Source organism: Capsella rubella, unplaced genomic scaffold, assembly GCF_000375325.1.
Source record: "Capsella rubella cultivar Monte Gargano unplaced genomic scaffold, Caprub1_0 scaffold_7, whole genome shotgun sequence".
In the NCBI taxonomy this organism is placed as follows: domain Eukaryota; kingdom Viridiplantae; phylum Streptophyta; class Magnoliopsida; order Brassicales; family Brassicaceae; genus Capsella; species Capsella rubella.
This window is the reverse complement of record NW_006238917.1, coordinates 1607681-1630030: the sequence shown is the minus strand read 5'-3', so window position 1 is coordinate 1630030 and position 22350 is coordinate 1607681. Positions and strand designations below refer to the sequence as shown.

The 22350-nt window shown below is 37.1% G+C and overlaps 7 protein-coding genes across 11 annotated transcripts; 3 read left to right on the top strand and 4 right to left on the bottom strand.

The window, feature by feature from the left end:
• Positions 1-61: 61 nt before the first annotated feature.
• On the bottom strand, positions 62-1352 carry LOC17877675 (UPF0434 protein Mmar10_2939). Its single transcript, XM_006282696.2, has 3 exons — positions 1150-1352; positions 1001-1055; positions 62-429 (listed from the first exon to the last, which is right to left on the bottom strand). The coding sequence occupies exons 1-3, from the start codon at positions 1248-1250 to the stop codon at positions 352-354; spliced, it is 234 nt and encodes a 77-aa protein (XP_006282758.2). The 5' UTR covers positions 1251-1352; the 3' UTR covers positions 62-351.
• Positions 1353-1663: 311 nt separating this feature from the next.
• Positions 1664-4713, bottom strand: LOC17880253 (cytoplasmic tRNA 2-thiolation protein 2). The gene is made up of 8 exons (XM_006283650.2): positions 4574-4713; positions 3949-4245; positions 3520-3868; positions 3350-3436; positions 2926-3047; positions 2744-2822; positions 2242-2636; positions 1664-2060 (listed from the first exon to the last, which is right to left on the bottom strand). Exons 2-8 carry the CDS (start codon positions 4227-4229, stop codon positions 2012-2014), a joined length of 1362 nt encoding a protein of 453 aa, XP_006283712.1. The 5' UTR covers positions 4230-4245; positions 4574-4713; the 3' UTR covers positions 1664-2011.
• Positions 4714-5069: 356 nt separating this feature from the next.
• LOC17878591 (protein MID1-COMPLEMENTING ACTIVITY 1) lies at positions 5070-8734 on the bottom strand. 3 transcript variants are annotated; one of them, XM_006282564.2, is made up of 9 exons: positions 8389-8734; positions 7589-7804; positions 7045-7484; positions 6524-6936; positions 6184-6299; positions 5979-6050; positions 5777-5883; positions 5425-5518; positions 5070-5339 (listed from the first exon to the last, which is right to left on the bottom strand). In XM_006282564.2, exons 3-9 carry the CDS (start codon positions 7453-7455, stop codon positions 5287-5289), a joined length of 1266 nt encoding a protein of 421 aa, XP_006282626.1. In that variant the 5' UTR covers positions 7456-7484; positions 7589-7804; positions 8389-8734; the 3' UTR covers positions 5070-5286. The 3 variants fall into 3 exon arrangements, with proteins under 3 accessions (XP_006282626.1, XP_023635252.1, XP_006282627.1); XM_023779484.1 differs by lacking the exon at positions 8389-8734 and adding an exon at positions 8206-8345; XM_006282565.2 differs by lacking the exon at positions 8389-8734 and adding an exon at positions 8068-8187.
• Positions 8735-13032: 4298 nt separating this feature from the next.
• On the top strand, positions 13033-15069 carry LOC17879730 (F-box protein At4g35930). Of its 2 annotated transcripts, none has more exons than XM_006284116.2 (5): positions 13033-13217; positions 13455-13973; positions 14083-14157; positions 14284-14393; positions 14485-15069. In XM_006284116.2, the coding sequence occupies exons 2-5, from the start codon at positions 13512-13514 to the stop codon at positions 14756-14758; spliced, it is 921 nt and encodes a 306-aa protein (XP_006284178.1). In that variant the 5' UTR covers positions 13033-13217; positions 13455-13511; the 3' UTR covers positions 14759-15069. The 2 variants fall into 2 exon arrangements, with proteins under 2 accessions (XP_006284178.1, XP_023634665.1); XM_023778897.1 differs by having other exon boundaries at positions 13033-13249.
• Positions 15070-15445: 376 nt separating this feature from the next.
• On the top strand, positions 15446-17562 carry LOC17877806 (glutamic acid-rich protein). The gene is made up of 3 exons (XM_006283999.2): positions 15446-15812; positions 16299-16674; positions 16794-17562. The coding sequence occupies exons 1-3, from the start codon at positions 15732-15734 to the stop codon at positions 17360-17362; spliced, it is 1026 nt and encodes a 341-aa protein (XP_006284061.1). The 5' UTR covers positions 15446-15731; the 3' UTR covers positions 17363-17562.
• Positions 17563-17623: 61 nt separating this feature from the next.
• Positions 17624-19909, bottom strand: LOC17877427 (rac-like GTP-binding protein ARAC6). Of its 2 annotated transcripts, none has more exons than XM_023778141.1 (8): positions 19563-19909; positions 19300-19464; positions 19117-19204; positions 18904-19013; positions 18734-18797; positions 18207-18271; positions 18059-18124; positions 17624-17972 (listed from the first exon to the last, which is right to left on the bottom strand). In XM_023778141.1, the coding sequence occupies exons 2-8, from the start codon at positions 19396-19398 to the stop codon at positions 17871-17873; spliced, it is 594 nt and encodes a 197-aa protein (XP_023633909.1). In that variant the 5' UTR covers positions 19399-19464; positions 19563-19909; the 3' UTR covers positions 17624-17870. The 2 variants fall into 2 exon arrangements, with proteins under 2 accessions (XP_023633909.1, XP_023633910.1); XM_023778142.1 differs by having other exon boundaries at positions 19636-19909.
• Positions 19910-20190: 281 nt separating this feature from the next.
• LOC17878438 (L-ascorbate peroxidase 5, peroxisomal) lies at positions 20191-22262 on the top strand. Its single transcript, XM_006285849.2, has 9 exons — positions 20191-20734; positions 20820-20944; positions 21042-21091; positions 21189-21254; positions 21337-21382; positions 21452-21534; positions 21618-21697; positions 21785-21887; positions 21978-22262. The coding sequence occupies exons 1-9, from the start codon at positions 20625-20627 to the stop codon at positions 22152-22154; spliced, it is 840 nt and encodes a 279-aa protein (XP_006285911.1). The 5' UTR covers positions 20191-20624; the 3' UTR covers positions 22155-22262.
• Positions 22263-22350: the final 88 nt, after the last annotated feature.

The following is a 22350-nucleotide window of genomic DNA, read 5'->3' as shown; positions in this document are numbered from 1 at the left end:
TACCAAAAGTGGGACTATGACTAGAATCTATCCTCACATTCATTATATGGTAACACTTAACTTAGAGCCCCTCAAATAGGCATCCAATACTTTTACTTTCATTCCAGTCAATAAGAATCCTAGACTTCAAGCAACATTTGAATCAAAGGTAGTTACATTCGCCTGAAACTACACCTTTATTGTCTTTCAATTGCTTACATTAATGTTTCCCATCAAAACTTAAAACTTATAAGAGCTCGCAAGCCTAAGATGTGAAGACAGAAAGAACCATTGTGAAGTCGCTGGAGATACAAGTTGTTTACCTTTCACGCTGATCATTTTATATTACTTTTGGTGAAAAAGCAAAAGTCATTAAGCTTTTGATGCCTCACATTCCTCCTCAAGTATTTTTCCATCCTTTGGAACCAAGAATGGAATCCCATCTTTGATCTAGCGTGTTAAGAGAAGCAAAATCAAGTCTCTTTTAACACTAAGTCGTGAACATGAAGTGAAAGCTAAAAGAACAAGGGAATAACATGATTAAGAAGCAAAACCAAGTCTTAAACACAGAATCGTGAACATGAAGTGAAATCTAAAAAGAAGAAGAAGAATATGATTAAGAAGAAAACGGCCGACCAATCACTTTAGCATATCATTATTCAATCAGTGAATCTCAAATCAACACTAAGAATAAATTCATTGCTAACTTTATTCATTATGAAGCAAATGAAAAAACAAAAAAAAAAAAATAGTAAAGAATCAAGCTGTATATATACATCTCTTAATCTCCGATTTTGACAATTCCTAAAAGATCAAAATTGGTTTCAGAACATGTTCGTTGAATAAGAGAGATGATTCTGAAAGCATATATGACATAGTGTTATCTGGTACAATTTCACTGCTTGGGAGACTTACATCTATAACTTTCACATCAGCTCAACATTACACAAAGCATCTTAGCAATACGAAAAAAAAAAAAAAAATCAAAAAGCTTTGGACTGAAATTGGCATAAAAGCTTACAGGAAAAGAGACACCAATAGTATCGCTTACAAGTGATTTCGTCTTCTCGCAGAACCTATCAAAAATACAATTTGTCGAATTTCATAAACAATTTCTTCGGGACCAATCTGAATTGAAGCTATATACGAATTGAAAGAGAGAAATCGAACCTCAAAGGTTGCTTAGAGAGAGGGCACACCAGAATCTCGGAGAGGGTCTTGTCGATTACGTTTCCGGCGTCTTTTAGCAGCACTCTGCTCAATCTCACCATACTTAAAGCTTTGATCCCGGGTTTTTCTATTCTCCGATCCCCGGCAGAATCGACCGGCGTTACAGATATAGCGATGATTTTGGACTTTTTAAGTAAAACGCAAAACGCCCCCTATAAATTTGATGTTTCTAATCATGCCCCTGAATTCTTATGAATTGCAAAAACGGTCATTCATGTTAATAATAATTAGGGCAGAGAGTCCTCGGATATATGCCTAAGTCATTTTTAGTTTTCTCGATTGATGCCCTCAATTTTAATACTGTAATGATTAGTCCATCAGTGTGTAATTTTATCAAACGTTATTAATTGGTGACTTTTGATTTGTCTGTGGAGTGTGGTAGTCATTGGTTACAATTTACATATATTGCTTATCAACCAATTGGAAGATGTTGATCAGAGAATGTTCTGAGGCGTCAAAAGAAACTTGCTTTCTCTATTATGCGCATAGAAATATTACAAAACTTTATTCTGAGCCAAAGCATGGACAGGTTACTATTGTTACAATAATCCCTAGCTTGCTTTCCATGATTCTTGTAATTGTAAACTAGGTAAATATAAAATTGCTCAGTGACTTCACTTCACATCAAAACAATCAATGTAAGAGAATGGGTAAAACATTACTAACATCTAAATTGACATAAGATCTGACATTAAAAAACAAATCCAAGACGATCCTAGCATTCTCAGAATATCCTTAATAAGAAGTATGACAGGATTTCAACTTCCTCTCATACCTTGTGCAAGCATCTGAAATGCAGGTTTTAGACAGCCTCTTCATCGTCCAAGAGCAAACAATCTTTTATTTTCTCCCTGAAATAATTGAGAATCGATGTTAGGAGTTTAAATAGTGTTTCCCTTAGTTTTGATATTAGTTTTAAATCTGCTGCTTCCTAGAGAAGTCAAATACCAATAATTCTGAAATGTAGGTTTGTTGGATATGAATCCAAGTTTGAGATCAGAGTTATTGCAGACTAACTAATTAAGGACTCACCTCAAATCATTTTGACTGTGAACCTTTTGGTGCTTCACTTGGGAGATCATGTGATCTGGTAAAAATGAACCAAATTGCTCAAGAGATGATCCATCTTCTGGAAGTATTTGAAACCGGCAACTTGAACAGCAAGCAGCATAGAGGGCGTCAGATTCCTGGCTTTCATCAAAAGTATCCAACTCTGATGAGTCTGATCTATTTTTCGGTCCATTGCAAATAGGACAGAAAGCTTCTGTAGTCATAGAGCCGTCATATTTGAGATTGAATCTCTTTAGGCGCCTCTGAGTGGCCATAGGAACATTCGAGTCGTCTGTTTCTGGAATTTTATTAAAGTAAAATGGAGTCAGCTTTGCAGCTGTCCGTACAATTGTGCATTCCCGAGAAGGATTTTCTTCCTGCACAACATATATAAAACCCAGAGACAAAATGAATCAGCAAAAACAAAGTAACAGGCAGCCAGGCATGCATTACTTCATATGCAGAAGATGAGCATGATTTGAACCTGCAACAGAGCGACAAATGAAGACACCAAATCATTGATGCCGCTTTGAGAACGACAAGCCAACTCCACAGTCTTTAGACTGCCCTGCCCAGAATATGTCAGATGTCACTTAACAGTTGGATTATGCAAGAATACAGCTCACTATGACAGTACAATACAGGTTAGGTAGCCAAGATACGAACCCATCCAGAAGACAGAGTCTAGTTATTTCCTGTCTAACACAATCTCGAAGTGGAAGTACAATGGGGACATTCCATCTAGCATCAACATGCTGAATATCTGCTGAAAGTGAATAACCTCGTCCCTGTCTCAAGAAAAAAAGCAAATCAGCTCAAGATTCTAATAGAGTGTAGTCTAGTTTCCCTTGATACAGCTCGAATCATTCTCAGATGGTAAACTGAATGTCCAAACAAAGTTCATAAAAAATTGTATTGGAATAAAACTTTCCACCAGCACTTCCATGTTTTACAGATGTAACTCTTTAGGTCCTAAATATCTACATTCTTTGAGATAGCCTTCGCCATTGCTCTATGGCATAAAGTTCACACTCTAAAATTTAATCTATAGAAAACTAAAACAGTGAAAAGATGAGCCCAAGCAACACACCTTGACAGTAGCTGTAAGAACATGGGAAGCAATTCTCGACGTGCATGATCCCACCACTAATCTGTTGTACCCATTTTCAAAGGCAACCTAAAATGGAGTATCAAGCAATAACAATTAAAAGATAGTTCCAAGCCTTCTGAAAAGAAACATGAACAATATGATACTCTAACCTTTTGCAAAGACAACATTTTCAGATGCAACAGAAGGTCTTCTTTTCCAGTATCGTCAGGAACAGAATCTAAAAGCTTTACAAGCCTATCTCTTGGGTCAAGAGAGTCCGAACCAAAGACGCTTTCGATTGGAACAACATGGAGATCCTTTGCAGGTGGAGAAAAATTTGACACAGTTGATCGAATCCAGTCAATTGCATCAATCGTTTCCATAGAGAGAGCAGGAAAAGCTGCAGTTTCATCCACAAAAGCAACACCAACACCAAACACAGGTAATGATCTATCTCGACTAGCCTCGTAATTCTTCAGAGCCTTGATTTGCAGTTCGTGCACAAATTGAAGAGCAACCCTAATTTCATACTTGCTACGTTTAGACAACAATCACAAACGTATCAAAAAGAAAGCAAGGAAAAGAGACGAGAGTGAGACCTTGAAGATGATCCGCCAGAGAAAGCAACAAGAACGTTATCTGAAGGCGTGATCATGGCATGAGAAGTAACAGCGAGACGGAACTTCCCAAAGACGTTGTTCCTAAAGCACTCGGCGCAGAATTTTCCATCATCTGAGCCACCGTCGCCAAATGTCTTAGGCTCATTGCATTTACACTTGACACAGACACCAACTACGGCATCTTCCACTATCTTGCTTCCATTTTCCTTCTCACGATCATAGCAACCACCTGACTCACAGCCTGAGGAATTACAGGCCATGTCCAAGCAAGGACAACTGAGACAGTGACAAGGAAGATTTAGATTAGTAAAGAGAAGTAGACAACAATACTATCAAGTTATCAACATCTAAATTATGAGTCAAAACTAGTTTCCACCATTAACAAGCTTATCAAGAGATTGTTACTCTTAACGTAACCATTAGTCTGTTATACTTAATCAGTATGTAATCTTATAATCCTATTCCACTGTAAATTGCTAAGTCTCTCAATCAAACGAATATAGAGAGAGAGATGTGTGCAGATTCATAACCGAATAACCAAGCTAAGAAATTGAACCCAAATTTCTGATTCGAGAATCAAACAAGCAGATAAGAGATTAATTACCAGTTTGAGAGAGAAAGAGAGTCGTCGCGATAACAGTCGAAGCTAGGGTTTGAAAAGGTCGACTACAATTTGTCTGAAACTAGGGTTTAGTTTAGTGGAGAAATTTTTTGGGGACGAAGATGAATGTGTGGTGATTTACGAGTCTACCCTTACCGGTGACACGATGAGTCTTAAATTTTACGGTTTGATAATAACTTTTTAACATGCGTAAACTGTGGGGAGACATGTAACCCATCCATTAAAAAGAAACCGACAAGTTTTGTCCAAATTGGGAGCAAGAGAATCATCAGTCATATCATTTTTTTGTCGATGTTTTAGGCTTTTGGCCATGGTGGTGAACTTGTGATCACTCAAACGCCTTTCTTCGCATTCTTCAATTGCTAGTATATCATAAGTAATATTTACCCGCTAGCAAATCGTATAATATATTCCTGAATAACTTAGAAATTTACTATTTTGACCCGCAAAAACGAGTGATTGATGTGATGTAGCCATGTAGAATAAGAAAATTAGTTAGTCTATTAGTCTATGATACACACAACACAAATTTGCTGAAATTTCGATAAGAATCACAAACAACTAATTTACATACGACAACGACTGAACACAAATACAAACACAAGTGAGTGTATTAAGAAGAAGAAGAATCTCGAGTCATATCCAGAGAGACAAAATATCCTTTGTTTTGTTCACCTTTTGTATAATATAAGAATTCAATGTTCCATGAACTGCGACGAAGGCGGACTTATTTTCGTCTTCTCCATACCTGCGAGGATATCAAGAGACATCATTATTCCTGCTTCAAATATTAGAAATCAAATGCTTTTAAGATGATTGTATGTAATTTATACCATAAGCCCCACGAATCTCTACTTCTCTCAGTTCTTGGACAAGGGCACAGCAACAACACATCAAATGAGATAGAAAATCATCAATGAACCCTCCCTGCGATATCAGAAAACATTAGGCATTCATCCCAACTCTACTTTGTGCATTAAAAAAAGATATTTCACTCTCAAACATTTGATACCGTACCATTGATGCAGGTAACTACTTACTTAATCATTGACCATAATTTCAAGGAAAAGAAAATTGTTGTTTTTGGTTTGCATATGATAACCATTTTCTTAGGAAGCATATCGATGTTTGGGATCAAAAGCTTACTAAAACCGATTAGGGTTCAAGTGAGTGCAGAGAATGTACCGTGATATTTAGCGTCTTTCGGAGTTTCCTCCTTACGCAACAAGTGTAGCAGCAACACGAAAGTATCAAAGAATACGCCATTAGCTCATTACATGCTTCAGCTGAAGCTGTGAGAACAAAAGCATAAAACATAGTTGCTTATTAATTTTCACATATTCAAACTACCAACTTGAAACAATAAAAGTAATCGTGTATCCCTTACAGATGTGCCTATTAGATGCTGCAGTTGCAATCTTTGCCAAAGCACCACATGGGAAAAAGAATGTCTTTAAGCCTGTTGTTCCATCATCAGTGAATCATTCACAAGTTTTCAGATAACAAGAAAGTATGGAATGTGAAACGATCGTCATCTGTATAACAGAGAAAACAAAGTGGAATCACAATGGAAACAAGAAGTGGGGACATACAAAGAGAAGGTTCCGAGCAACAAGCAAGTAAGTCTGTATGCCATTCTTCATGGTGTTGTGCCATTGATGCTCTTCGTGAAAGTAGATCATGCCCCGATGAAACATTAGAAGTGGATCTGCATGGAACAATTATGTAACCAACGTTATAGAAACATTGTACCAAATATAAGCCTTTAAACATGAAAACAGACCTGACGAGCATTACACATGCAGAGCATAGTATTGGAGATTTTACATCCTAAATCACATAATAATATTTCTCTTGTAATTGGACAATACACAAGTTGCATTTAAAGAAAACACATGAAGTTTTATAGCAGAACAGATTGGAGATTCTAACCTGGAGGCTGCACGACTACTGCTTTTCTTGGGAGTATTTTCGTCATACGAATATTCTGTGTTCATGCTTGAGGTACGCTCAGCTTTTTTCGAAGCTTTCTTCGTCAGTTCCTTCTCAGAGTCAGGATCAACAGAAGCAGCAGCTTGTGTAACACCAATTAAACGCTGAATGACTTCACACTGAGCCACATCATAATGCTCCTGTGAGCGCTGGAGTTCAAGCTGCAGTTTCTCGTTTTCTGTTTTGAGGGCTTCACAGAAACGCAAGTTAGGGTATGAGCAAGAGAGAGTCTTCTTCAGCACTGATGCTGCTTCTCTGGTGGATTCTTGTTTCAGAATAACATCTTGCACATGTCTGTCTTCTTCATCCAGAGTGTACTCGCGCTGATCACGGTCAATATATTCAAACCTCTCCTGTACACAATTATCCAAATTTCAAAAAATAACATAAATAAATAAAGAAAAAACATTTACCAACACCAAGCAGAGAAACTTAAAGATCATAATTAAAGAAAAAGTTACCCGAATCCGAGCGTTATCGACCAAGGTGATGAGGGGTATGATCTTGAGAAACCGATCAATCTCATCCTGATGTTTCCTGAACTGGTAAACAATGTTCCAACCCATAGCCAACAAGTAAAGATAGCTCCGGTCCCGACAGCTATTGACCAGGAGGTAAGACCTCCTCAAAGCATCCTCAAGCCCTTCGAGAGGCTCACGAGTCTCAGGATACTTCTTCATCTCAGAGATCTTGAGCTGCTCAAGCAAATTCCCAATGAGTTTAAGATGTTGAGCGAACTGACGACAGTTCTTCTTGTGCATCCAAGCAGTATTTGCAGCTTTAACAATGAGCCCAATCAGCTTGACTGCATCTAAACCAGTCAGCTGAGCCACTGACGCAATCTCCCCAAGACCATCCCATGAATGTGACATTATTTCTTCGATCAACCGCCGGAAAGTTCCTGATTATACCGATTCATCATCACTTGCGTTAAAAAGCAGCTCTCTCAACCAATTCCAAGATCCAAAACATGGCCGAATTATCTTAGATTTTGGGAAATTTTACCTTTACTGAGCTACTATTTCTGGAAAGTACCGGAATCAGAGAGATGGATCCAAAGTTCTACAACGCCGGCATTATCGAGAGAGATCGAGCTCGAGTAAGTTTCCGAAGCTAAATCAGAGGTAACCACCGAGAGATTCAGAAGTTCCGGTTGAGAAACCGCATCACAGTGAAGGGAGTGAAGCGAGACTTGGGTATAAGAGGGAGCAGTTTCTTCGACTGCGACAACAACAAAAGCAACAAAGAACAAAAAAAGAAAAGTCCATAAGAGATACCAATCAAAGAGATTCTCAAGGTCCATAGGCTTTTCTACGTCAAAGATCTTCTCTAAACACCAAAAAAGAATTTTTAAAAAATTATAAAATCCCTAAAGACGATATCTCCTTGAAGACTTGAAGCTGACGAAAGCGAAAGAGTAACAATCCAAAAACCAGAAAGTAAAAGAAGCGCAAAAAAAAGAGAAGGCAGTGAACAGAAGTAACCTCCGACGAGTAAAACAATTCGCCGGCGAAAAACTCCTCCGCCGCGGGAGTCAAGTCAAATGGGAAAAATAATATACCACAGAAAAAAATATATAAAAAAAAATTAAGAGAGAGAGGAAACAATATCGGAATGCTCACATGATGCATTGAAGAAGGCAACAGTTATACTTTTTCTCTTTCACGGCTTTCTATACATAAATAAATACTACTACCATAGATAAAAAAAATGGAAGAAGATGAAGGAGGTGGAAGAAGAACACTACTATAGAAGTCTGGGAATTAAAAAAAAAAAAAAAGAGTTTCCAGGAAAATGCAAATCACCTGAAGCAGAGAGAAGATTCTCTGCAAGTCGTGAAGAGAGTTTAAAATCTAAATCCAGAGGCAGAGGCAGAGAAGATGAGTCAATAGTACTGGAGAAGACGGTTTGTTTTTGTCGATTTATGTATTCCACATTTTGCTTTCCCCACACCTTCTTCACTTGCCACTCGTCGGAGCTCAAGAGCCCTCCACCTTCCTTTTCCTTTAATTGTTTTTTACCCATAGGCCCTGCCCAACTCTCTCTATTTACCATTATGCCCTCCTTACTCACTTTTGTTCTAATCTAACCATAGCCAAAAATGTGTTTTGTTACACGTTGATTTGTACGTGGTATTTTCTAAATTAATAACCTTGTCTTTTGTAGACTAGTGAATGATACCTTAATAAGATCACGGAGTTTGAGATTTACTAGATTAGAGTTTAGACTAATAATTAAGTCCTTTAACAAGATCTCGAAATGTACGACCACCGTTGAAATATTACTTTCCGGTGAAGTATAGTCTTACAGAACTGTAAATGTGACTTTGTTGTCTCTTTTTTGTTGTTGTCGGCATAAAAATGACTCCTCGTCTGAACCGAATAATGTAATTTCTTCGTTATACTTATTAGGCACAACGACGTCAAATATTATTGTTTGTTTTACGTACTGAATGTATATGAAGTTATGAAAAATTCCAATGACTAGAATCTAAAATGTATGAATTTTTTTTTTATATATCCGTGTGCGGGTGTGGCCACTTAGAAAACGAAATTCCTAGTAGGAAAATCTGGCAGGGAGGCATATAAACATATTAGTAATATAGCTTGATAGTTCGTATAAATGTTACATTTAGTGGGTATTATTAGAGACGTTTGTGAAAGAATTATATGCATACAATATAGTACGAAAATAATGCGTGTTTTATGAAAGAGAGAAAAAAGGAGGATCAAAAAGTGAGATATGATGGCTTGAAATTGATTTGTCTTTGAATTGCAGTCAGTATAGTGATAATGGTTAAAGAGAAGGAATGGTAAATCATCTTTAGTCCCTTTTTTCGGTTGTAATTGATTTGTCTTTGAATTGCAGTTATGGTAATTATGCCTTTTTTTTTATTTAGTTCTATAAACATCACTAGTACTACTTTAGTTTAATTAGTTTTCCCATAATATATTGATCTAGCTGCACGTGGATTACCATGATTGTTTTTCGATACAGCTGGCGATCGAGACGGACGGTAAACTAATAATCGTGTATCGTATAATGGCAATATGCGGATTCTTTTTCTTTTCTTTTCCATAAGGATAATTTTAGTTTTTGAGACCAAACAAACAAAGAAGAAGAAGGTATCTATGTTCCAAATTTTACAACTATTGTTGACAAGAAACCCTAAGAAAAATATTACATATCATATTGCTTTAACTTTAAGGGTTTAAGATTTCAAAATGCAGAAAACTCAACTGTGAAATTACCACTCTAAACATTTTTAGCGATAGGCTTTGTGATTACTTTATCCTTAAGATTTGTGATTTATGATTACCCTGCCCGGTTATAATTAGATAAATATGCATATGTGGGACTTGGAGAGAATTTGGCACGTATATAATATGCATGTGTGGGAAGGGTGGACATTGGTGGTGGTGGTGTGGTGGTGGTCCTGGGTGGAGTATGACTGCTACGCCCTCTTTCTTTTTCGAGTGTGCCTATTTAATTACCATGCGTTTTACTCTATAAATCTCAACCCTTTTTTTTTTTCGTTCCAAAACTGTATTACAGATTATTTTAGCATGAAATAAGTAGGTTCCCTATAAAAGTTATAAATCTCATAGTTGCTCCATGAAAAATTACAATGATCAAAATATTGAGTATACAACCTTTGTGAATGTCCATTTTGATTGTTCTTTTTAATTACCAGCTCACACATTACTCGCAAAACTGCAAATTAGGTTCCGATGCTAACCAAGACTAACCAATATATATAGCAAAAACAATAATATGCAGTCTAATAGTTTGTATTAGTTTCAGTTTCATTGTTTAATCCACTTCAAATTTGAGAAGTGTATCATTCGGTATTAGATAGATATATATATATATATATATATAACTTTTGTTTTATAAAGTCGTTGCTTTATCAGTAATACACATACACTAAAGTGTAAAGTTTATGTCAACTACCCATTTGCACTATTGGTCATTGTTTAATTCTGTAGTGTGTTTCAAAAGAGCATTTAAATTAATATTTTAAACCTGTTAAAAGGTTTATGCTAACTATGATTTAATATATACTTATACACATAAGCTTTCTCTTAAAAGCAATAAACGTGTGAGAATAGTTCACTTGAACGTCTATGAAATGTTTTGGTATATAGAATGTGTTCTACGCAGCGATCGTGGAATTGTTGTAAGCAAAATGTCAACGAACTAAACACAACCTAATTTGTATATATCATACAAAACATGTCATAGTTGTAAAGATAAAGAAAGGGAACGACGTCTCTTGTTATTGGAGGTAATAAAAGAGAGAGACGAACTGTTGTTTTAGTTGTTTGGTGAATTGTCTCCATGTGATTTAGTTGGGAATAATTCGTGCATCTTACTTTATACTTACTACTATATAGTATTAAAATAAATGTCTTGAAATGTCCTTATCTGTTTCAATCTTAAATAGGACAGCTAAATTTCCCATACAGCTTAATAAATAATAAAAAAAGAAACAAATACAAAATCACCACCACTAAACATAAGTATATTTGTACAGTACGTAAAGAACTAATTGTTTTATGGGTTATAATTAGTGAAAATGGTCATCGAATGTCTAACACTTTGTCGGAATTTTATAAAGTAATGGTATTAACGAAAAATAGTACCTTTCATTCTCAAAATCTGCATTGGCTTCTGACCAGATAAAAATAAAATTATTAAACTATACGCATCGGTAATACGAATATAATTCCTTTATCAATACTCAGCCAGTCAGTTTCGGTTATACATTTTAACATTGTTCGTTTGTCAGAGGAACCCACTGTAAATAAGAAATGGGTTTACTCTAGCATCATTATAGTAATCACAAGTTAATGGTTTAGCAAGATGAAATGAAAAAGTCATGTACTAATCAACATACCTCTAAACATAGGCTCATGCAGTAGCTTTAAATTCCTTTAAATACCAGTCAGGCTAACTCGTGAATCAATGATTTTTTTTCTTTTTAATGGTTTTTATTTTATTCTTATGTAGTAAGTGCTAATGAATTCATAGTTTCCAAGGTTAAAGTTAAGATTTGTTACTAATGGACTGTTTGACTTAAAAAAAAAAAAAAAAAAAAAACTGACCATTAAACAAACGGGCTGCACTAATTGATTAGTAAGCCCATGATAGTTTTACAGGCCCAAATAAAAAAATACACTTTCCCAAGACAAAGTGTAGTAGCCTCGTCGTCTACCAGACCAAAATACACCTCACGTGAAGCAGACAACAAAAATAAAGGAAAATTAATAAGAACACGAGAAAAAATGGAAATTAAGATATTGTTTTGTGATTGAATGAAAAGTGTTTTGAAGTCAAAAGTTTCCCAAAATTTTGAATGTATTCACTCTCAATACGTTACTTGTACTACGTTAAGTAAATACATATAGAGGAAACAAAAAAACTCACAAGAAGGAGCCACAGTCGTAATTAATAAGGCGTGATAGAGGACTTTTTACTTACTCCGTATGTATCTTTTGTCCTTTTTATAACATTAAATTTAATCATGCTATCTAGACGTTTATGGACGCTGCAGTCGTCATCGTCGTATTCGGAAGCGTTTTCGAGTCTTACTTGCCGGGTTACGAAGTCTTCTGGTTTCGAGAGATTGGCTCTCATTATGATAGGAGGTAGTTGATGTTATCGTCGGATTGGCCGTGTGCATCCTCGGTAAATCTCGTCTACAAGTGATTCAAAAGAAGAGATCTTCTTGTTTCTTGAGACTATTGTGTTATGTAAAGGTTAAAGCCTAAATGTCCTATCTTAGTTAAGGATTCGTCCTCTTTCTTAGTTTATTCCTTCTGCTTTGTAATTTGTCTGGTTTTCTTTTATGTTTCCGGGGATTTCTATTTGTCCGCCGGTTTTGTTTCTCTTGTTTGAGCTTTAGACTCCGGGGAAATTTTCGTCTTCCGCCGGCTTAAATTGTATTTCACCATGTATTTCTCTTAGTTGTATCAATAATATCAGTTGAAAAAAAAAAAAAAAAAAAAAAACCTTACCCCCAGCAATAGCATTGTACACGCACTTAATAATATCTCCATTAATTGTAAAAATCCTAAGCTACCCCTATCATCCAAAAAGCGTTACAACCACAAGGATAAGGATAAAAATGTCATTACAACAAAGTAAAGTTATATAAAAAAAAGAAAAAGAAGAGGGAGGGGTGGGTCGAATCTAATAGTTATATCTGAAAGCGCAATCTCCGCCGTTAAATTTGGTGGAGCTAGTGAAGAAAAAAAGGGTCCCACGACTGCGATAATCAAGGCTTAACCACTAGTAACGTACCACGTCTTCAGTTTTTTTCACTTTGGTAATTGTACTCTTTCTTTCTTATTAGCACTGTGTGATATTGTTTTGGCGGGCGTCTTTTAATCAATTCAAAATCATTCCCCAAATCATATTAAATATCAAAACCCTAGCGCCTCTTTTTTTTTTTTTTTTTTCCATCTCTCTCTCTCTCTCTCGCTTCTCTTTCATTCTCAAATCGCTTCCCTCGCTTATCGCCATTTCCTTCCTCCATTTTCGCTGTCTCGATTTCGAGCTTCCTCTCTCTCCGCTCCTCCAATTCCTTCATCCCGAAGCTGATTCTGAATGTTTATTGAAGTAGAAGAAGGTCTCTCTCTCTCTCTCTCACTGTTAATTTAGGTATTTCCTTTTCCGATTTCTAGATTCGTTTCAACTTTGCTAGATTTGTTTCTCTTTTATCAATTGAATTATTTGGCTTATGTTTTAATTTTTCAATTCGACATTGATATCTGGTGAATCTCGACTACTTTTCGATATATCTGATTGAATCATTAACCGATTAGTTCAACTCTGGATTGATGATTTTTGTATTTTCTTCCACTAGTTGTGTAGGTACTTAATCTTTTTGGCGAGTGTTGTTGTAGCTGTAACTGTTTTACATATGGGGAAGGTATCTCCGAAGGACTTGGATTCGAAAACCTCTGTGAGGAAAAAGAAATTGAAAGGCTCAAGTAACAAATATTTAAAGCCAGGGGCTCTGGTTCAGCTTTGCTACAGTAAAGCATCTGCTGCTAAGTCATGTAATGATTTGGGGAAAAAACGTGTACCTGTATTTGATGCTAAGCATGCAAGGAACAACAATAAACTGGCTGTGGAACATTTTGATTCCCCCAAAAGCCCTCTGTTTTTGTCCCCTGTCAACGTTGTTAAGCGGAGTTCTCTCGTGAGGCCGATGAAGTTTGATGATCTGCAGGTGGAGAGTAATACTTGTAAGAAAAGCCCTCTTATGCTATCTCCGATGGGTATTGTTATGCACAACACTTTGCTGACTACACCAAAAACCCCTCAAGCTGATCCTTGCCATTCTGAATCTCAACTTGAATCTCTTCCCATGGATTTACTGGTAATTCTTTTTTCCCTTTTATCTTCACTTCACTGTTTCTGTTTGGTAGTCATCTGAATGTATAATAAAGTTAGTTCTTACGATGTTCACACTCTCTTGTATCTCCCAGGTTAAGATAGTTTGTCATCTGCACCATGACCAGCTGAAGGCAGTTTTCCATGTTTCTCAAAGAATAAGAAAGGCTGTATGTTCTTTTCCCTGTTTATTTGTTTAGTTTGCATCCACAAAAGCTTTATCTTCTTCTTTTTTTCTTAACTATTTAACTAGTTGGGGCATTAATCTGTTTTGATTTTATTTTCTATTGAAACAGACCATGCTAGCAAGACAATACCATTTCAATTATACAACACCAGACCGCTCAAGACAGGAAATGTTGAGTGTCCTGACCCCAATGCCAATAAATCGTTGGCCATTTCGTAGGTACATGTTTTGCTTTGATTTTCAACATTTCGAAAAGAGCATCAAACAACTTGTTTGGCGCTTAACAAAACCTTCATTGATTTAAAACCAGCAAAGGAGATTGGAACCCAACGATGGCGTCAAGCCCACATACCCCAAAAGCACCAAAACATGCTCCTCGACCACCCTTGAGAACCCAACTCACAGAGATGAAGCAAATCACTGCTGTTCTTTTCCAAGATCAGACAACATTCCCATCAAGATGCATCGTTCCTTCTGTTCTCCAAAGGCCGAGTTTGTTCAAACCAATGGCTCCAAAGCACCCTCGAGTGCTCTTTTATGAAGATGAATTATGTCAAGCTGTTGCTCAAAACAACCTTACCTGATTACACTTTCTTGCTGCAATCAGACCCATCACATGGCTTTCCTCTCTCTGTGCATATTAGGTTTGTCTTCATTGCATAATTGATCATTGCTCTTGATGATCATCACCACCTATAGTAAGAAGCATGCAAGTTTTGTAGCAGTGCTAGTTCTGGGTTTTAGGTTTACATGGCAATCTCGTAGTATCATTTAAGTTTGTAGTCTCTTGAGTTTGTCATAATAAGCATGTGTCTTTGGTTTGGTCAGTCGAGTCTTGTGTATAATCTGGAACAGTGGCTTTGCATATTATAAATTTATTGCTTTTGCTTGCTTACTTCTCTCGCTCTCAAGTTTCACCAAGAATGGACCGTACCAAAACAGAAGTTGGTAAAACCTCGAGTTCAATAAAATCGAATGAACTGAAATGTGATTTTCTAACTAATGTAGTAACCTGGCAATCTGGTATCACAGTATCAGCTACTTGATGAAGCAGATGTAAAGGCCGATAATATATTTTGGGCCCATGGACTTATGGGCTTGAAGCTATTGCCAAACCAGAGCGTGTAATATAAAAGAGAATAAAAAAAGTCTAATACGACGCGTGTTAACTTACTATCGCTGTTGCCAAACAAGACTTTTGTCCCTTGTAAGGTCAATCCTCTTTATTTGGCTATAAATAAAGGTTATGTCTTCATAACAATCACTTTTTTCTTTTTTTCATCGGAGAGCTTCGAAGGGTTAGAGAGATCTCGCGGCTCCTTCGATCTTCTCCGCTTCAACTATACCTCCGATCCTCGGCTTATTATATCTACTGTAACTTGGTAGATTTTGATTTTGGCGCGTTATTAGAAACCCTTAACATCTGTAAACCCACTTGCTGGTCTCTCGTGATCGATCTAGGGTTTCGCGAGATCTGAGATTTCATCTTTTCCGATTCACCTCCGCAATCCAGTTTTTTGTTTGGTTGCTTGGATTTGTGTGTAATCGTGCGATAAGATGTCTCGGTGTTTCCCGTTCCCACCACCTGGTTATGTACTTAACGGAATCCGCGATGAGGCTATGATCGTATCGATCAAGGTTTGTTTGAGCATTTAAATCTCTCGGTTTTGGTTTCGGGTTACGTGAGATTTCGAATGCTCAGCTTCCTTGTGTTTCCCCAGTTTTTTTCTGGTTACTTGATGTTCTATATAGGGAGGGGTTTGTTAAATTGATGCAAATTTGTCGGTTTGAAAGATGGAGATAGAGAGAGTCTGAGATTATTTCAATTGAAAAAAGATGATCTTAAGTTGCATTTAAAAGTCAAAAGCACGGATACGAATCAATGTCCCCATTTTAATCGGTTGGTTTAAGGTGACAATTTTAATCAAAACATACGAGTCTAGTACTTTGTCTACTACTCTTAACCAAAATGTGTACGATTCCCTTTTATAAATGTGCAAAAACTACTTGTGGTTACGCAAATTTGGACTTGAAGGGTTGAGGGCTTGTTTTCTGATTTTGTTCAAATGGGATTTGGCAAGTTCTGTGAACTGATCGATGTTCCATTGCTTTTGTAATATCCAGGGGAAAGAAGAGAAAGAACAAAGGAGGAAGGAGAAGAAAAGAGATAAGAAGGATAAAAAGGATAGGAAGGAGAATAAGGATAAAAAGGATAGTAAGGAGAGGAAGGAGAAGAAGGACAAAAAGAGGAAGGAGAGAGATGGAAAGGAAGGTGGAAGCGAAAAGCACAGTCATAAGAGACGGCGTAAAGAAGAAGGTGCCAAAGTTGATCTTTCACGTAAACTAAAAGAAAGCGAAATCAGTTGTTTGGAGAAGAGCAGCCTTACTGTAGAACGTGAGCTGCTTCAGTCGACGTCCCAAAACTCTTGTGATAGCACTCTTAACAGCAATGAGATACTACCTAAGCAGCCTCTCGATGGTAGACATAACAATGACTCTGGTGAGTTTGTTTGTGTTTCTTCCTTCCCCGGGGAAGGATCTAGTATTCTTGTTGGGTCTAATTTCCTTTTCAGGCCATTGATGACATTCTTTCTTCAAATTGTTGATATGAATTTGAAGAAAGCATCATTCGGATCCGATTGCCTAGCAGAAGGCAGAAAGATCCCGAGGTGATGACGACCTTTAAGGATCAAGAAACACCATGTCCTTCCCGGGGAATAAAGTTAGATTCATCCCAGCTTGATACTAGAGAGCCAGTTAATCAACATCCTTGTTCCACTTCTGCACCAGAACATGCTTCAAAGCCACAAGAAGAGAAAAGGAAAGATCCCGTTTTTAAAGGGAAATACCACGGTAAAGAGAAGAGGATAACCTCAGCCCCTAATCCAGAAACTTATCAACCTACTAGAAGCCGATGCAGTTGTCCTCCATCAGTGGTGTTGCAATTCTTGAACGTAGTTGAGAATTGGGTCCCTAACACAAACGAACTCAGAGTAGACCTCATCAACTCTGAAGAAGATGAAGAATGTTGGTGGTCCATGAAGAAGCCACGTAGCCCCAAAGAAAGATGCAAACAACTTAACAGAAATAATGAGATCAAGCAAGTAGGCAATACAATGGGGTGGCCATGTGCTCGCCTTTTACCAGAAGCTGATATCTATGCCCTACCTTACACAGTCCCGTTCTGATAACATCAACGAGCAAGAAGTTTTTAACAAGGAATCTGGTCGAGACATCTATGTACCGGACCAGGCATTTTTTTGGTTTAGCCTTAAAAGTTGTATAAGAACACACTGTTTGTTATTCATTGCGGTTGGTAATCATATAGTAATATCTGTATTGCGGCTCTATCTCTTGCTCTTTCAACAATATAATGAGAAATTGAGTAGATCTTTCAACAATAGAATGAGAAATTGAGATTCTACTCAAGATGGAAATTTCATGTGGGGTGGATAATCAACATCATTACAATTGATAAAAACATTTGCAAATGACTAAACATTAGCCCTCTCGGGTCTCGGCTATCAGTTAAAATAGAAGTTAAATTAACCCCACAATCCCACAATTCGTTTGTCAAGGAACTAAGATATCACAAATGAATACGGAAAACAACAACAAAAATGAAAAAAGCAATACTTCTTTAAAACCACCCTGTCATCGACATCTCAAGGAGCTTCTTGACTTCCATGAGATCTACTACAAAATGGAGCAGGCCTTTTGTGCTTTGTTCTTCTTTTTCTTCTGCTTTGGAGGTTGAAGGACCACTCTGATCGCTGCATCGAACACGCCCTTTACGTTCTGCAGTTATAAGTCACATTGTTTTCATCAAAAAGATGAATCCAACATTGAAAAATCTATTCATGAGGTGGCTTAATTTCTTTTACCTCTTGTGATTTTGAACTGCACTCGATATAGGCAGGAGCTCCAATTAGCTTCTTCAGCTCCTCTCCCTTTTGATGCAGAGGGGGCAAATGATTAACGGGTTTTGGTGAAACTGATATAAAAGCAGAGAGAAAATAGAAGTATTCTTACTTGAGCAGTGGTAATCGGGACAGCACCAGGATGGTCGATAAAGAACTGCTTGTCATCCCGAAGATCTGACACGAACCAAGGTTATATAATGAAAAAGGACAGGATCATAGATTCAAATGCCGCCAACGATCATGGGTATAATCAAACATTTCACTGAAGATCTTACACATGCCTTTCATAAAGGTTGACACTTGCTATTCACTAGTTAATTCATTAGAGGATGCTTAAAGGGGTGTACGATTGCCTCTTGAAATAAAGGTAACTAAATTTTTTTAAAGATCATCACAAGAAGGTTATTATAGCATATGGTTACTAATCACAAGAAGTGCTGATTCATCATATGTCCCCTAATGTAATCATATATATTAGAGCAGCTTAATAAAAGTGAAAATGTGAAGTTATGTCCTCTAATGGCATCATATATATCAAAGCAGCTTAATAAAAGTGATTCTTTATGCAAGTAGGCAAAGGGAATCAGACATAATGTGTATATAAACCCATCAGAGGAAATGCCGGGGGGCGCTTACCTAGTTTGGTTCCAACGAGGACGATTGGGACACCAGGAGCATAGTGCTTCAACTCTGGGATCCACTGTAAAAGAAAATTGATGAAGCAGCAAAATTATAAACACCAAAGAAAAAAGATTTCAATCAAACTCTCTCCCTCTCTCTCTTGATCCAAATAAGAAAACTCTCACCTTCTTGGAAACGTTCTCATAACTAGCCTTACTAATGAGAGAGAAGGCAAGAATGAAAACATCAGCACCGCGGTAACTCAAAGGTCTTAATCTGTTATAGTCCTCCTGCCCTGTATCAAACAAGAACATAATTAAAGACGCTGCTTTTTATCATAAAACGAAAAAAGCATCTCTCTCCCAAAGGAGGGATGATGATGAGTTTGGGTAGCAAACCTGCAGTATCCCACAATCCAAGATTCACCGTGGCACCATTAACAACCACATTTGCGCTGAAGTTATCGAAAACAGTCGGAACGTAATCCTGTTCACAACAATGTGGATATGTATGAATCAAGAAAACACACATAAATCAAAATTGAAAGGCATAATAATAATAAGAGATAATAAACAAAGTACCGTGGGGAAGGTGTTGCTGGTATAAGAAATCAGCAAACAGGTTTTACCAACAGCGCCATCACCAACGGTGACGCACTTTATGAACCTTGAAGCGCTCATTGACTCCACCTTTTCTTCTTCTTCTTCTTCTTCTTCACAATCTTTTTAACACCACCCAGACCGGAGCTTCAAATGTTGTGATGATGATGACACACAATTACAAAAAGTAAAAATGGAAAATTTTCAAAAAAAAATATATAGATAAAAAAAACGCGAAATCGAACCTCAGATCTAATAATACACCTGAGGAACCCAGAAAAACCCACAATGTGAAGCTAATAAATCCTCCAACATTACCTTATCAATTAACCATCCCAAGAAAAACCTAGAAATTGTGGAAACAAACCCTAAAATGTGATCAAAGGAAGATGATGAATAAACAAAAAAAGGAACGTGAGGACGATGAATTGGGGATGCAAAGAGGAGAAGACTAGAGAGAGAGAGAGAGAGAGAGAGAGAAAGAGGAAGTAAGGGAAGAGAGAAGAAGAAAAGTGATGGCCGGAAATAATTGCCATTGAAGCGTTCGCTTAATCTCCATCCATTAAACCTCCCGATTGTTTTGCATTCTTTTTTTACCCTTTTGTTTTTTGTTTTTACTTCTTCTGTTTCTTTTGTTAAACTTTATTTACCTTTTTCTATTTTTTTTTGTTCTGTTTGATTATTATTGTAGCAAATTTCCATTTCCGTTTTATTAAAATTTGTTAATTATCCTTGTTTAAAGATTTCGGACCTGTTTTTTTTATATGTTTTTGTTTTGTTTACATGGGTTACATTACTAGTGTATATTATTAATGTGAAACCTTCACAACGGTCGGATCTCAAGGAGCATCACAGCCATCTCATGCATTAATCAGAATGTTTTGTCATATCTCACAATTAAAAAAAAAAAAAACATGTCTAACACTTATCTTGATTTTGTTTGTTAATAGTATTAGTACTACTTAACCATAACGAAATCATTTAAATCACATTTAATCTCCAAAGAACCAAGAGCAGTAGTTTAGTAGTACGTAGAATCGTATTCCGATTGCTCCCAGCTTCCAAGGATGGTATTTTATAAAAACTGATTGCTACATTCATGAAAGACTGAATATATGCCAAGATTAGCAAAAGGGTTCTCCCAAAACTATTAACTTTAATACTTTGCTTTCTCCAGATGACAAAACATACTTCTCCCCTAAACTCTTCTTCATCTTATTTATATTTCCATCCCTCTGAGTCATTCTTCAATCTTATTCATCGATTTTTTTGAGTTATTTCTGCTTGCTCTTTTCAAAAGTCTGACAATGGCGGTGAACGTTGATTCAGATTACCTCAAAGAAATAGAAAAGGCTCGTAGAGACCTTCGAGCTCTCATCTCTTCCAGAAACTGTGCTCCCATTATGCTCCGTCTTGCGTAAGCTCTTTCTTTCTGTACCATTCTCCGTTTCTCATTTTTTGTCGAGATGTTTCTAACTGCATATTCTTGTATCCATATATAGATGGCATGATGCAGGAACCTATGATGCCAAAAAGAAAACCGGAGGTGCCAATGGATCAATCAGGTTCAAGGAAGAGCTAAACCGTCCACACAACAAAGGTTTGGAGAAAGCAGTCGCCTTCTGCGGTGAGTTTATGCTAAAACCTTTAATCCATCACTACTCCACTCTTAAGGACCTGACAATAAAACGGTAGCTGATTCCTTTGATTTTTGTTGATTTCAGAGGAAGTCAAGGCTAAGCATCCACGAGTCACTTACGCAGACCTTTATCAGGTAAACATTGCCATATAGCATCTCTAAGCCATTAAACCCATAAAAACTTCCTGCCCCCTTGATGGTTAGCTTGACAGATTATTTGATTTCATTTCAGCTCGCTGGAGTTGTTGCAGTGGAGGTTACTGGTGGCCCTGCAATCCCATTTACTCCAGGCCGTAAGGTAGTTACACTTACTGCTAAAGGGTATGCGCTAAATCATAATTGCCAAGTGAGTTTACTGATTTTGAGACATATGATATCAGGATGCTGATTCCCCAGACGACGGGGAGCTTCCAAATCCAAACGAAGGTTACCCTCGCAGCTTGTAGGTCTTGCAACGGGATTCTATTTTACAAACTGACTTTTGGATTATTGCAGATGCCTCACATTTAAGAAATCTCTTCTCTCGTATGGGGCTATCGGATAGAGACATCGTTGCTCTCTCTGGAGGCCACACTTTGGTTTTAATTGCTAACTCTCCTTCAATATATCCGCTACTAAAAATACTCCAATGAACCAACTTGGTTGCTACTTTTGTATATAGGGCCGTGCACATAAGGAGAGATCCGATTTTGAAGGTCCTTGGACACAAGAACCTCTCAAGTTTGATAATTCATATTTCGTGTAAGCCAATAACAAAATCACACAGAGTTAAAGTAAGAGAGAGTAAAAGTTCTGAAACTTACGCTTGTCTGCTGATTGGTTTTTCAGAGAACTTCAAAAAGGAGAGACTCCAGGGTTGCTACAACTGAAAACCGACAGGGCTCTACTTAATGATCCCAAGTTCCACGCTTTTGTTAAGCTGTATGCAAAGGTAATTAGATTTTCCTACGATTATAAGAAACTTTTAGTTTGGATGATTCGCTGGTGTTATCAACATTAAAAAAAGTATTATGATGTGTAGGACGAGGATATGTTCTTCAAAGCATATGCAATTTCTCACAAGAAACTCTCAGAACTAGGATTTAATCCGCCAAGAAGAATTTCTTCAGCAGTGACACAGCAGACGCTTGGAATCGCTGTTGCTGCAGCTGTGGTGATCTTTACCATATGCTACGAAGCAAGCAGAAGAGGCAAGTGAGGAGGTTTCACAGATGCAACAGAAAAACTTACAAATATTGATTGATTGTAATGCAATAAAACAGAATGATTCATGCAATGTTACCTCCATTCTCTTTTTTAAGGTTCAGTGCTTTGGTCTTGCCCAAACAACGTTCATACAGCCTTCTGACATTAGTATTTCTCCAATAAACAGCATTTTACATAATAGTATGTGA

Excerpts from the sequence above, each read along its gene's own strand:
- LOC17877675 (XM_006282696.2), bottom strand. The coding sequence starts at position 1,250 with ATGGTGAGATTGAGCAGAGTGCTGCTAAAAGACGCCGGAAACGTAATC. Across the intron at positions 1,056-1,149 it reads CTCTCTAAGCAACCTTTGAG|GTTCTGCGAGAAGACGAAAT; the intron begins GTTCGATTTCTC and ends TATTTTTGATAG. Across the intron at positions 430-1,000 it reads CTATTGGTGTCTCTTTTCCT|ATCAAAGATGGGATTCCATT; the intron begins GTAAGCTTTTAT and ends TTAACACGCTAG.
- LOC17880253 (XM_006283650.2), bottom strand. The coding sequence starts at position 4,229 with ATGGCCTGTAATTCCTCAGGCTGTGAGTCAGGTGGTTGCTATGATCGT. Across the intron at positions 3,048-3,349 it reads TTCTTACAGCTACTGTCAAG|GGACGAGGTTATTCACTTTC; the intron begins GTGTGTTGCTTG and ends TTCTTGAGACAG. Across the intron at positions 2,637-2,743 it reads CATTTGTCGCTCTGTTGCAG|GAAGAAAATCCTTCTCGGGA; the intron begins GTTCAAATCATG and ends TATGTTGTGCAG.
- LOC17878591 (XM_006282564.2), bottom strand. The coding sequence starts at position 7,455 with ATGTCACATTCATGGGATGGTCTTGGGGAGATTGCGTCAGTGGCTCAG. Across the intron at positions 6,051-6,183 it reads TTGCTCGGAACCTTCTCTTT|GCTTAAAGACATTCTTTTTC; the intron begins GTATGTCCCCAC and ends ATGGAACAACAG. Across the intron at positions 5,519-5,776 it reads GAAAGACGCTAAATATCACG|GGAGGGTTCATTGATGATTT; the intron begins GTACATTCTCTG and ends CTGATATCGCAG.
- LOC17879730 (XM_006284116.2), top strand. The coding sequence starts at position 13,512 with ATGGGGAAGGTATCTCCGAAGGACTTGGATTCGAAAACCTCTGTGAGG. Across the intron at positions 13,974-14,082 it reads CTCTTCCCATGGATTTACTG|GTTAAGATAGTTTGTCATCT; the intron begins GTAATTCTTTTT and ends TGTATCTCCCAG. Across the intron at positions 14,394-14,484 it reads AATCGTTGGCCATTTCGTAG|CAAAGGAGATTGGAACCCAA; the intron begins GTACATGTTTTG and ends ATTTAAAACCAG.
- LOC17877806 (XM_006283999.2), top strand. The coding sequence starts at position 15,732 with ATGTCTCGGTGTTTCCCGTTCCCACCACCTGGTTATGTACTTAACGGA. Across the intron at positions 15,813-16,298 it reads CTATGATCGTATCGATCAAG|GGGAAAGAAGAGAAAGAACA; the intron begins GTTTGTTTGAGC and ends TGTAATATCCAG. Across the intron at positions 16,675-16,793 it reads TAGACATAACAATGACTCTG|AAAGCATCATTCGGATCCGA; the intron begins GTGAGTTTGTTT and ends ATGAATTTGAAG.
- LOC17877427 (XM_023778141.1), bottom strand. The coding sequence starts at position 19,398 with ATGAGCGCTTCAAGGTTCATAAAGTGCGTCACCGTTGGTGATGGCGCT. Across the intron at positions 18,272-18,733 it reads CCTCGTTGGAACCAAACTAG|ATCTTCGGGATGACAAGCAG; the intron begins GTAAGCGCCCCC and ends GGTTCGTGTCAG. Across the intron at positions 18,125-18,206 it reads TCCCGATTACCACTGCTCAA|GGAGAGGAGCTGAAGAAGCT; the intron begins GTAAGAATACTT and ends CTGCATCAAAAG.
- LOC17878438 (XM_006285849.2), top strand. The coding sequence starts at position 20,625 with ATGGCGGTGAACGTTGATTCAGATTACCTCAAAGAAATAGAAAAGGCT. Across the intron at positions 21,383-21,451 it reads GCTTCCAAATCCAAACGAAG|ATGCCTCACATTTAAGAAAT; the intron begins GTTACCCTCGCA and ends GGATTATTGCAG. Across the intron at positions 21,698-21,784 it reads TTTGATAATTCATATTTCGT|AGAACTTCAAAAAGGAGAGA; the intron begins GTAAGCCAATAA and ends TTGGTTTTTCAG.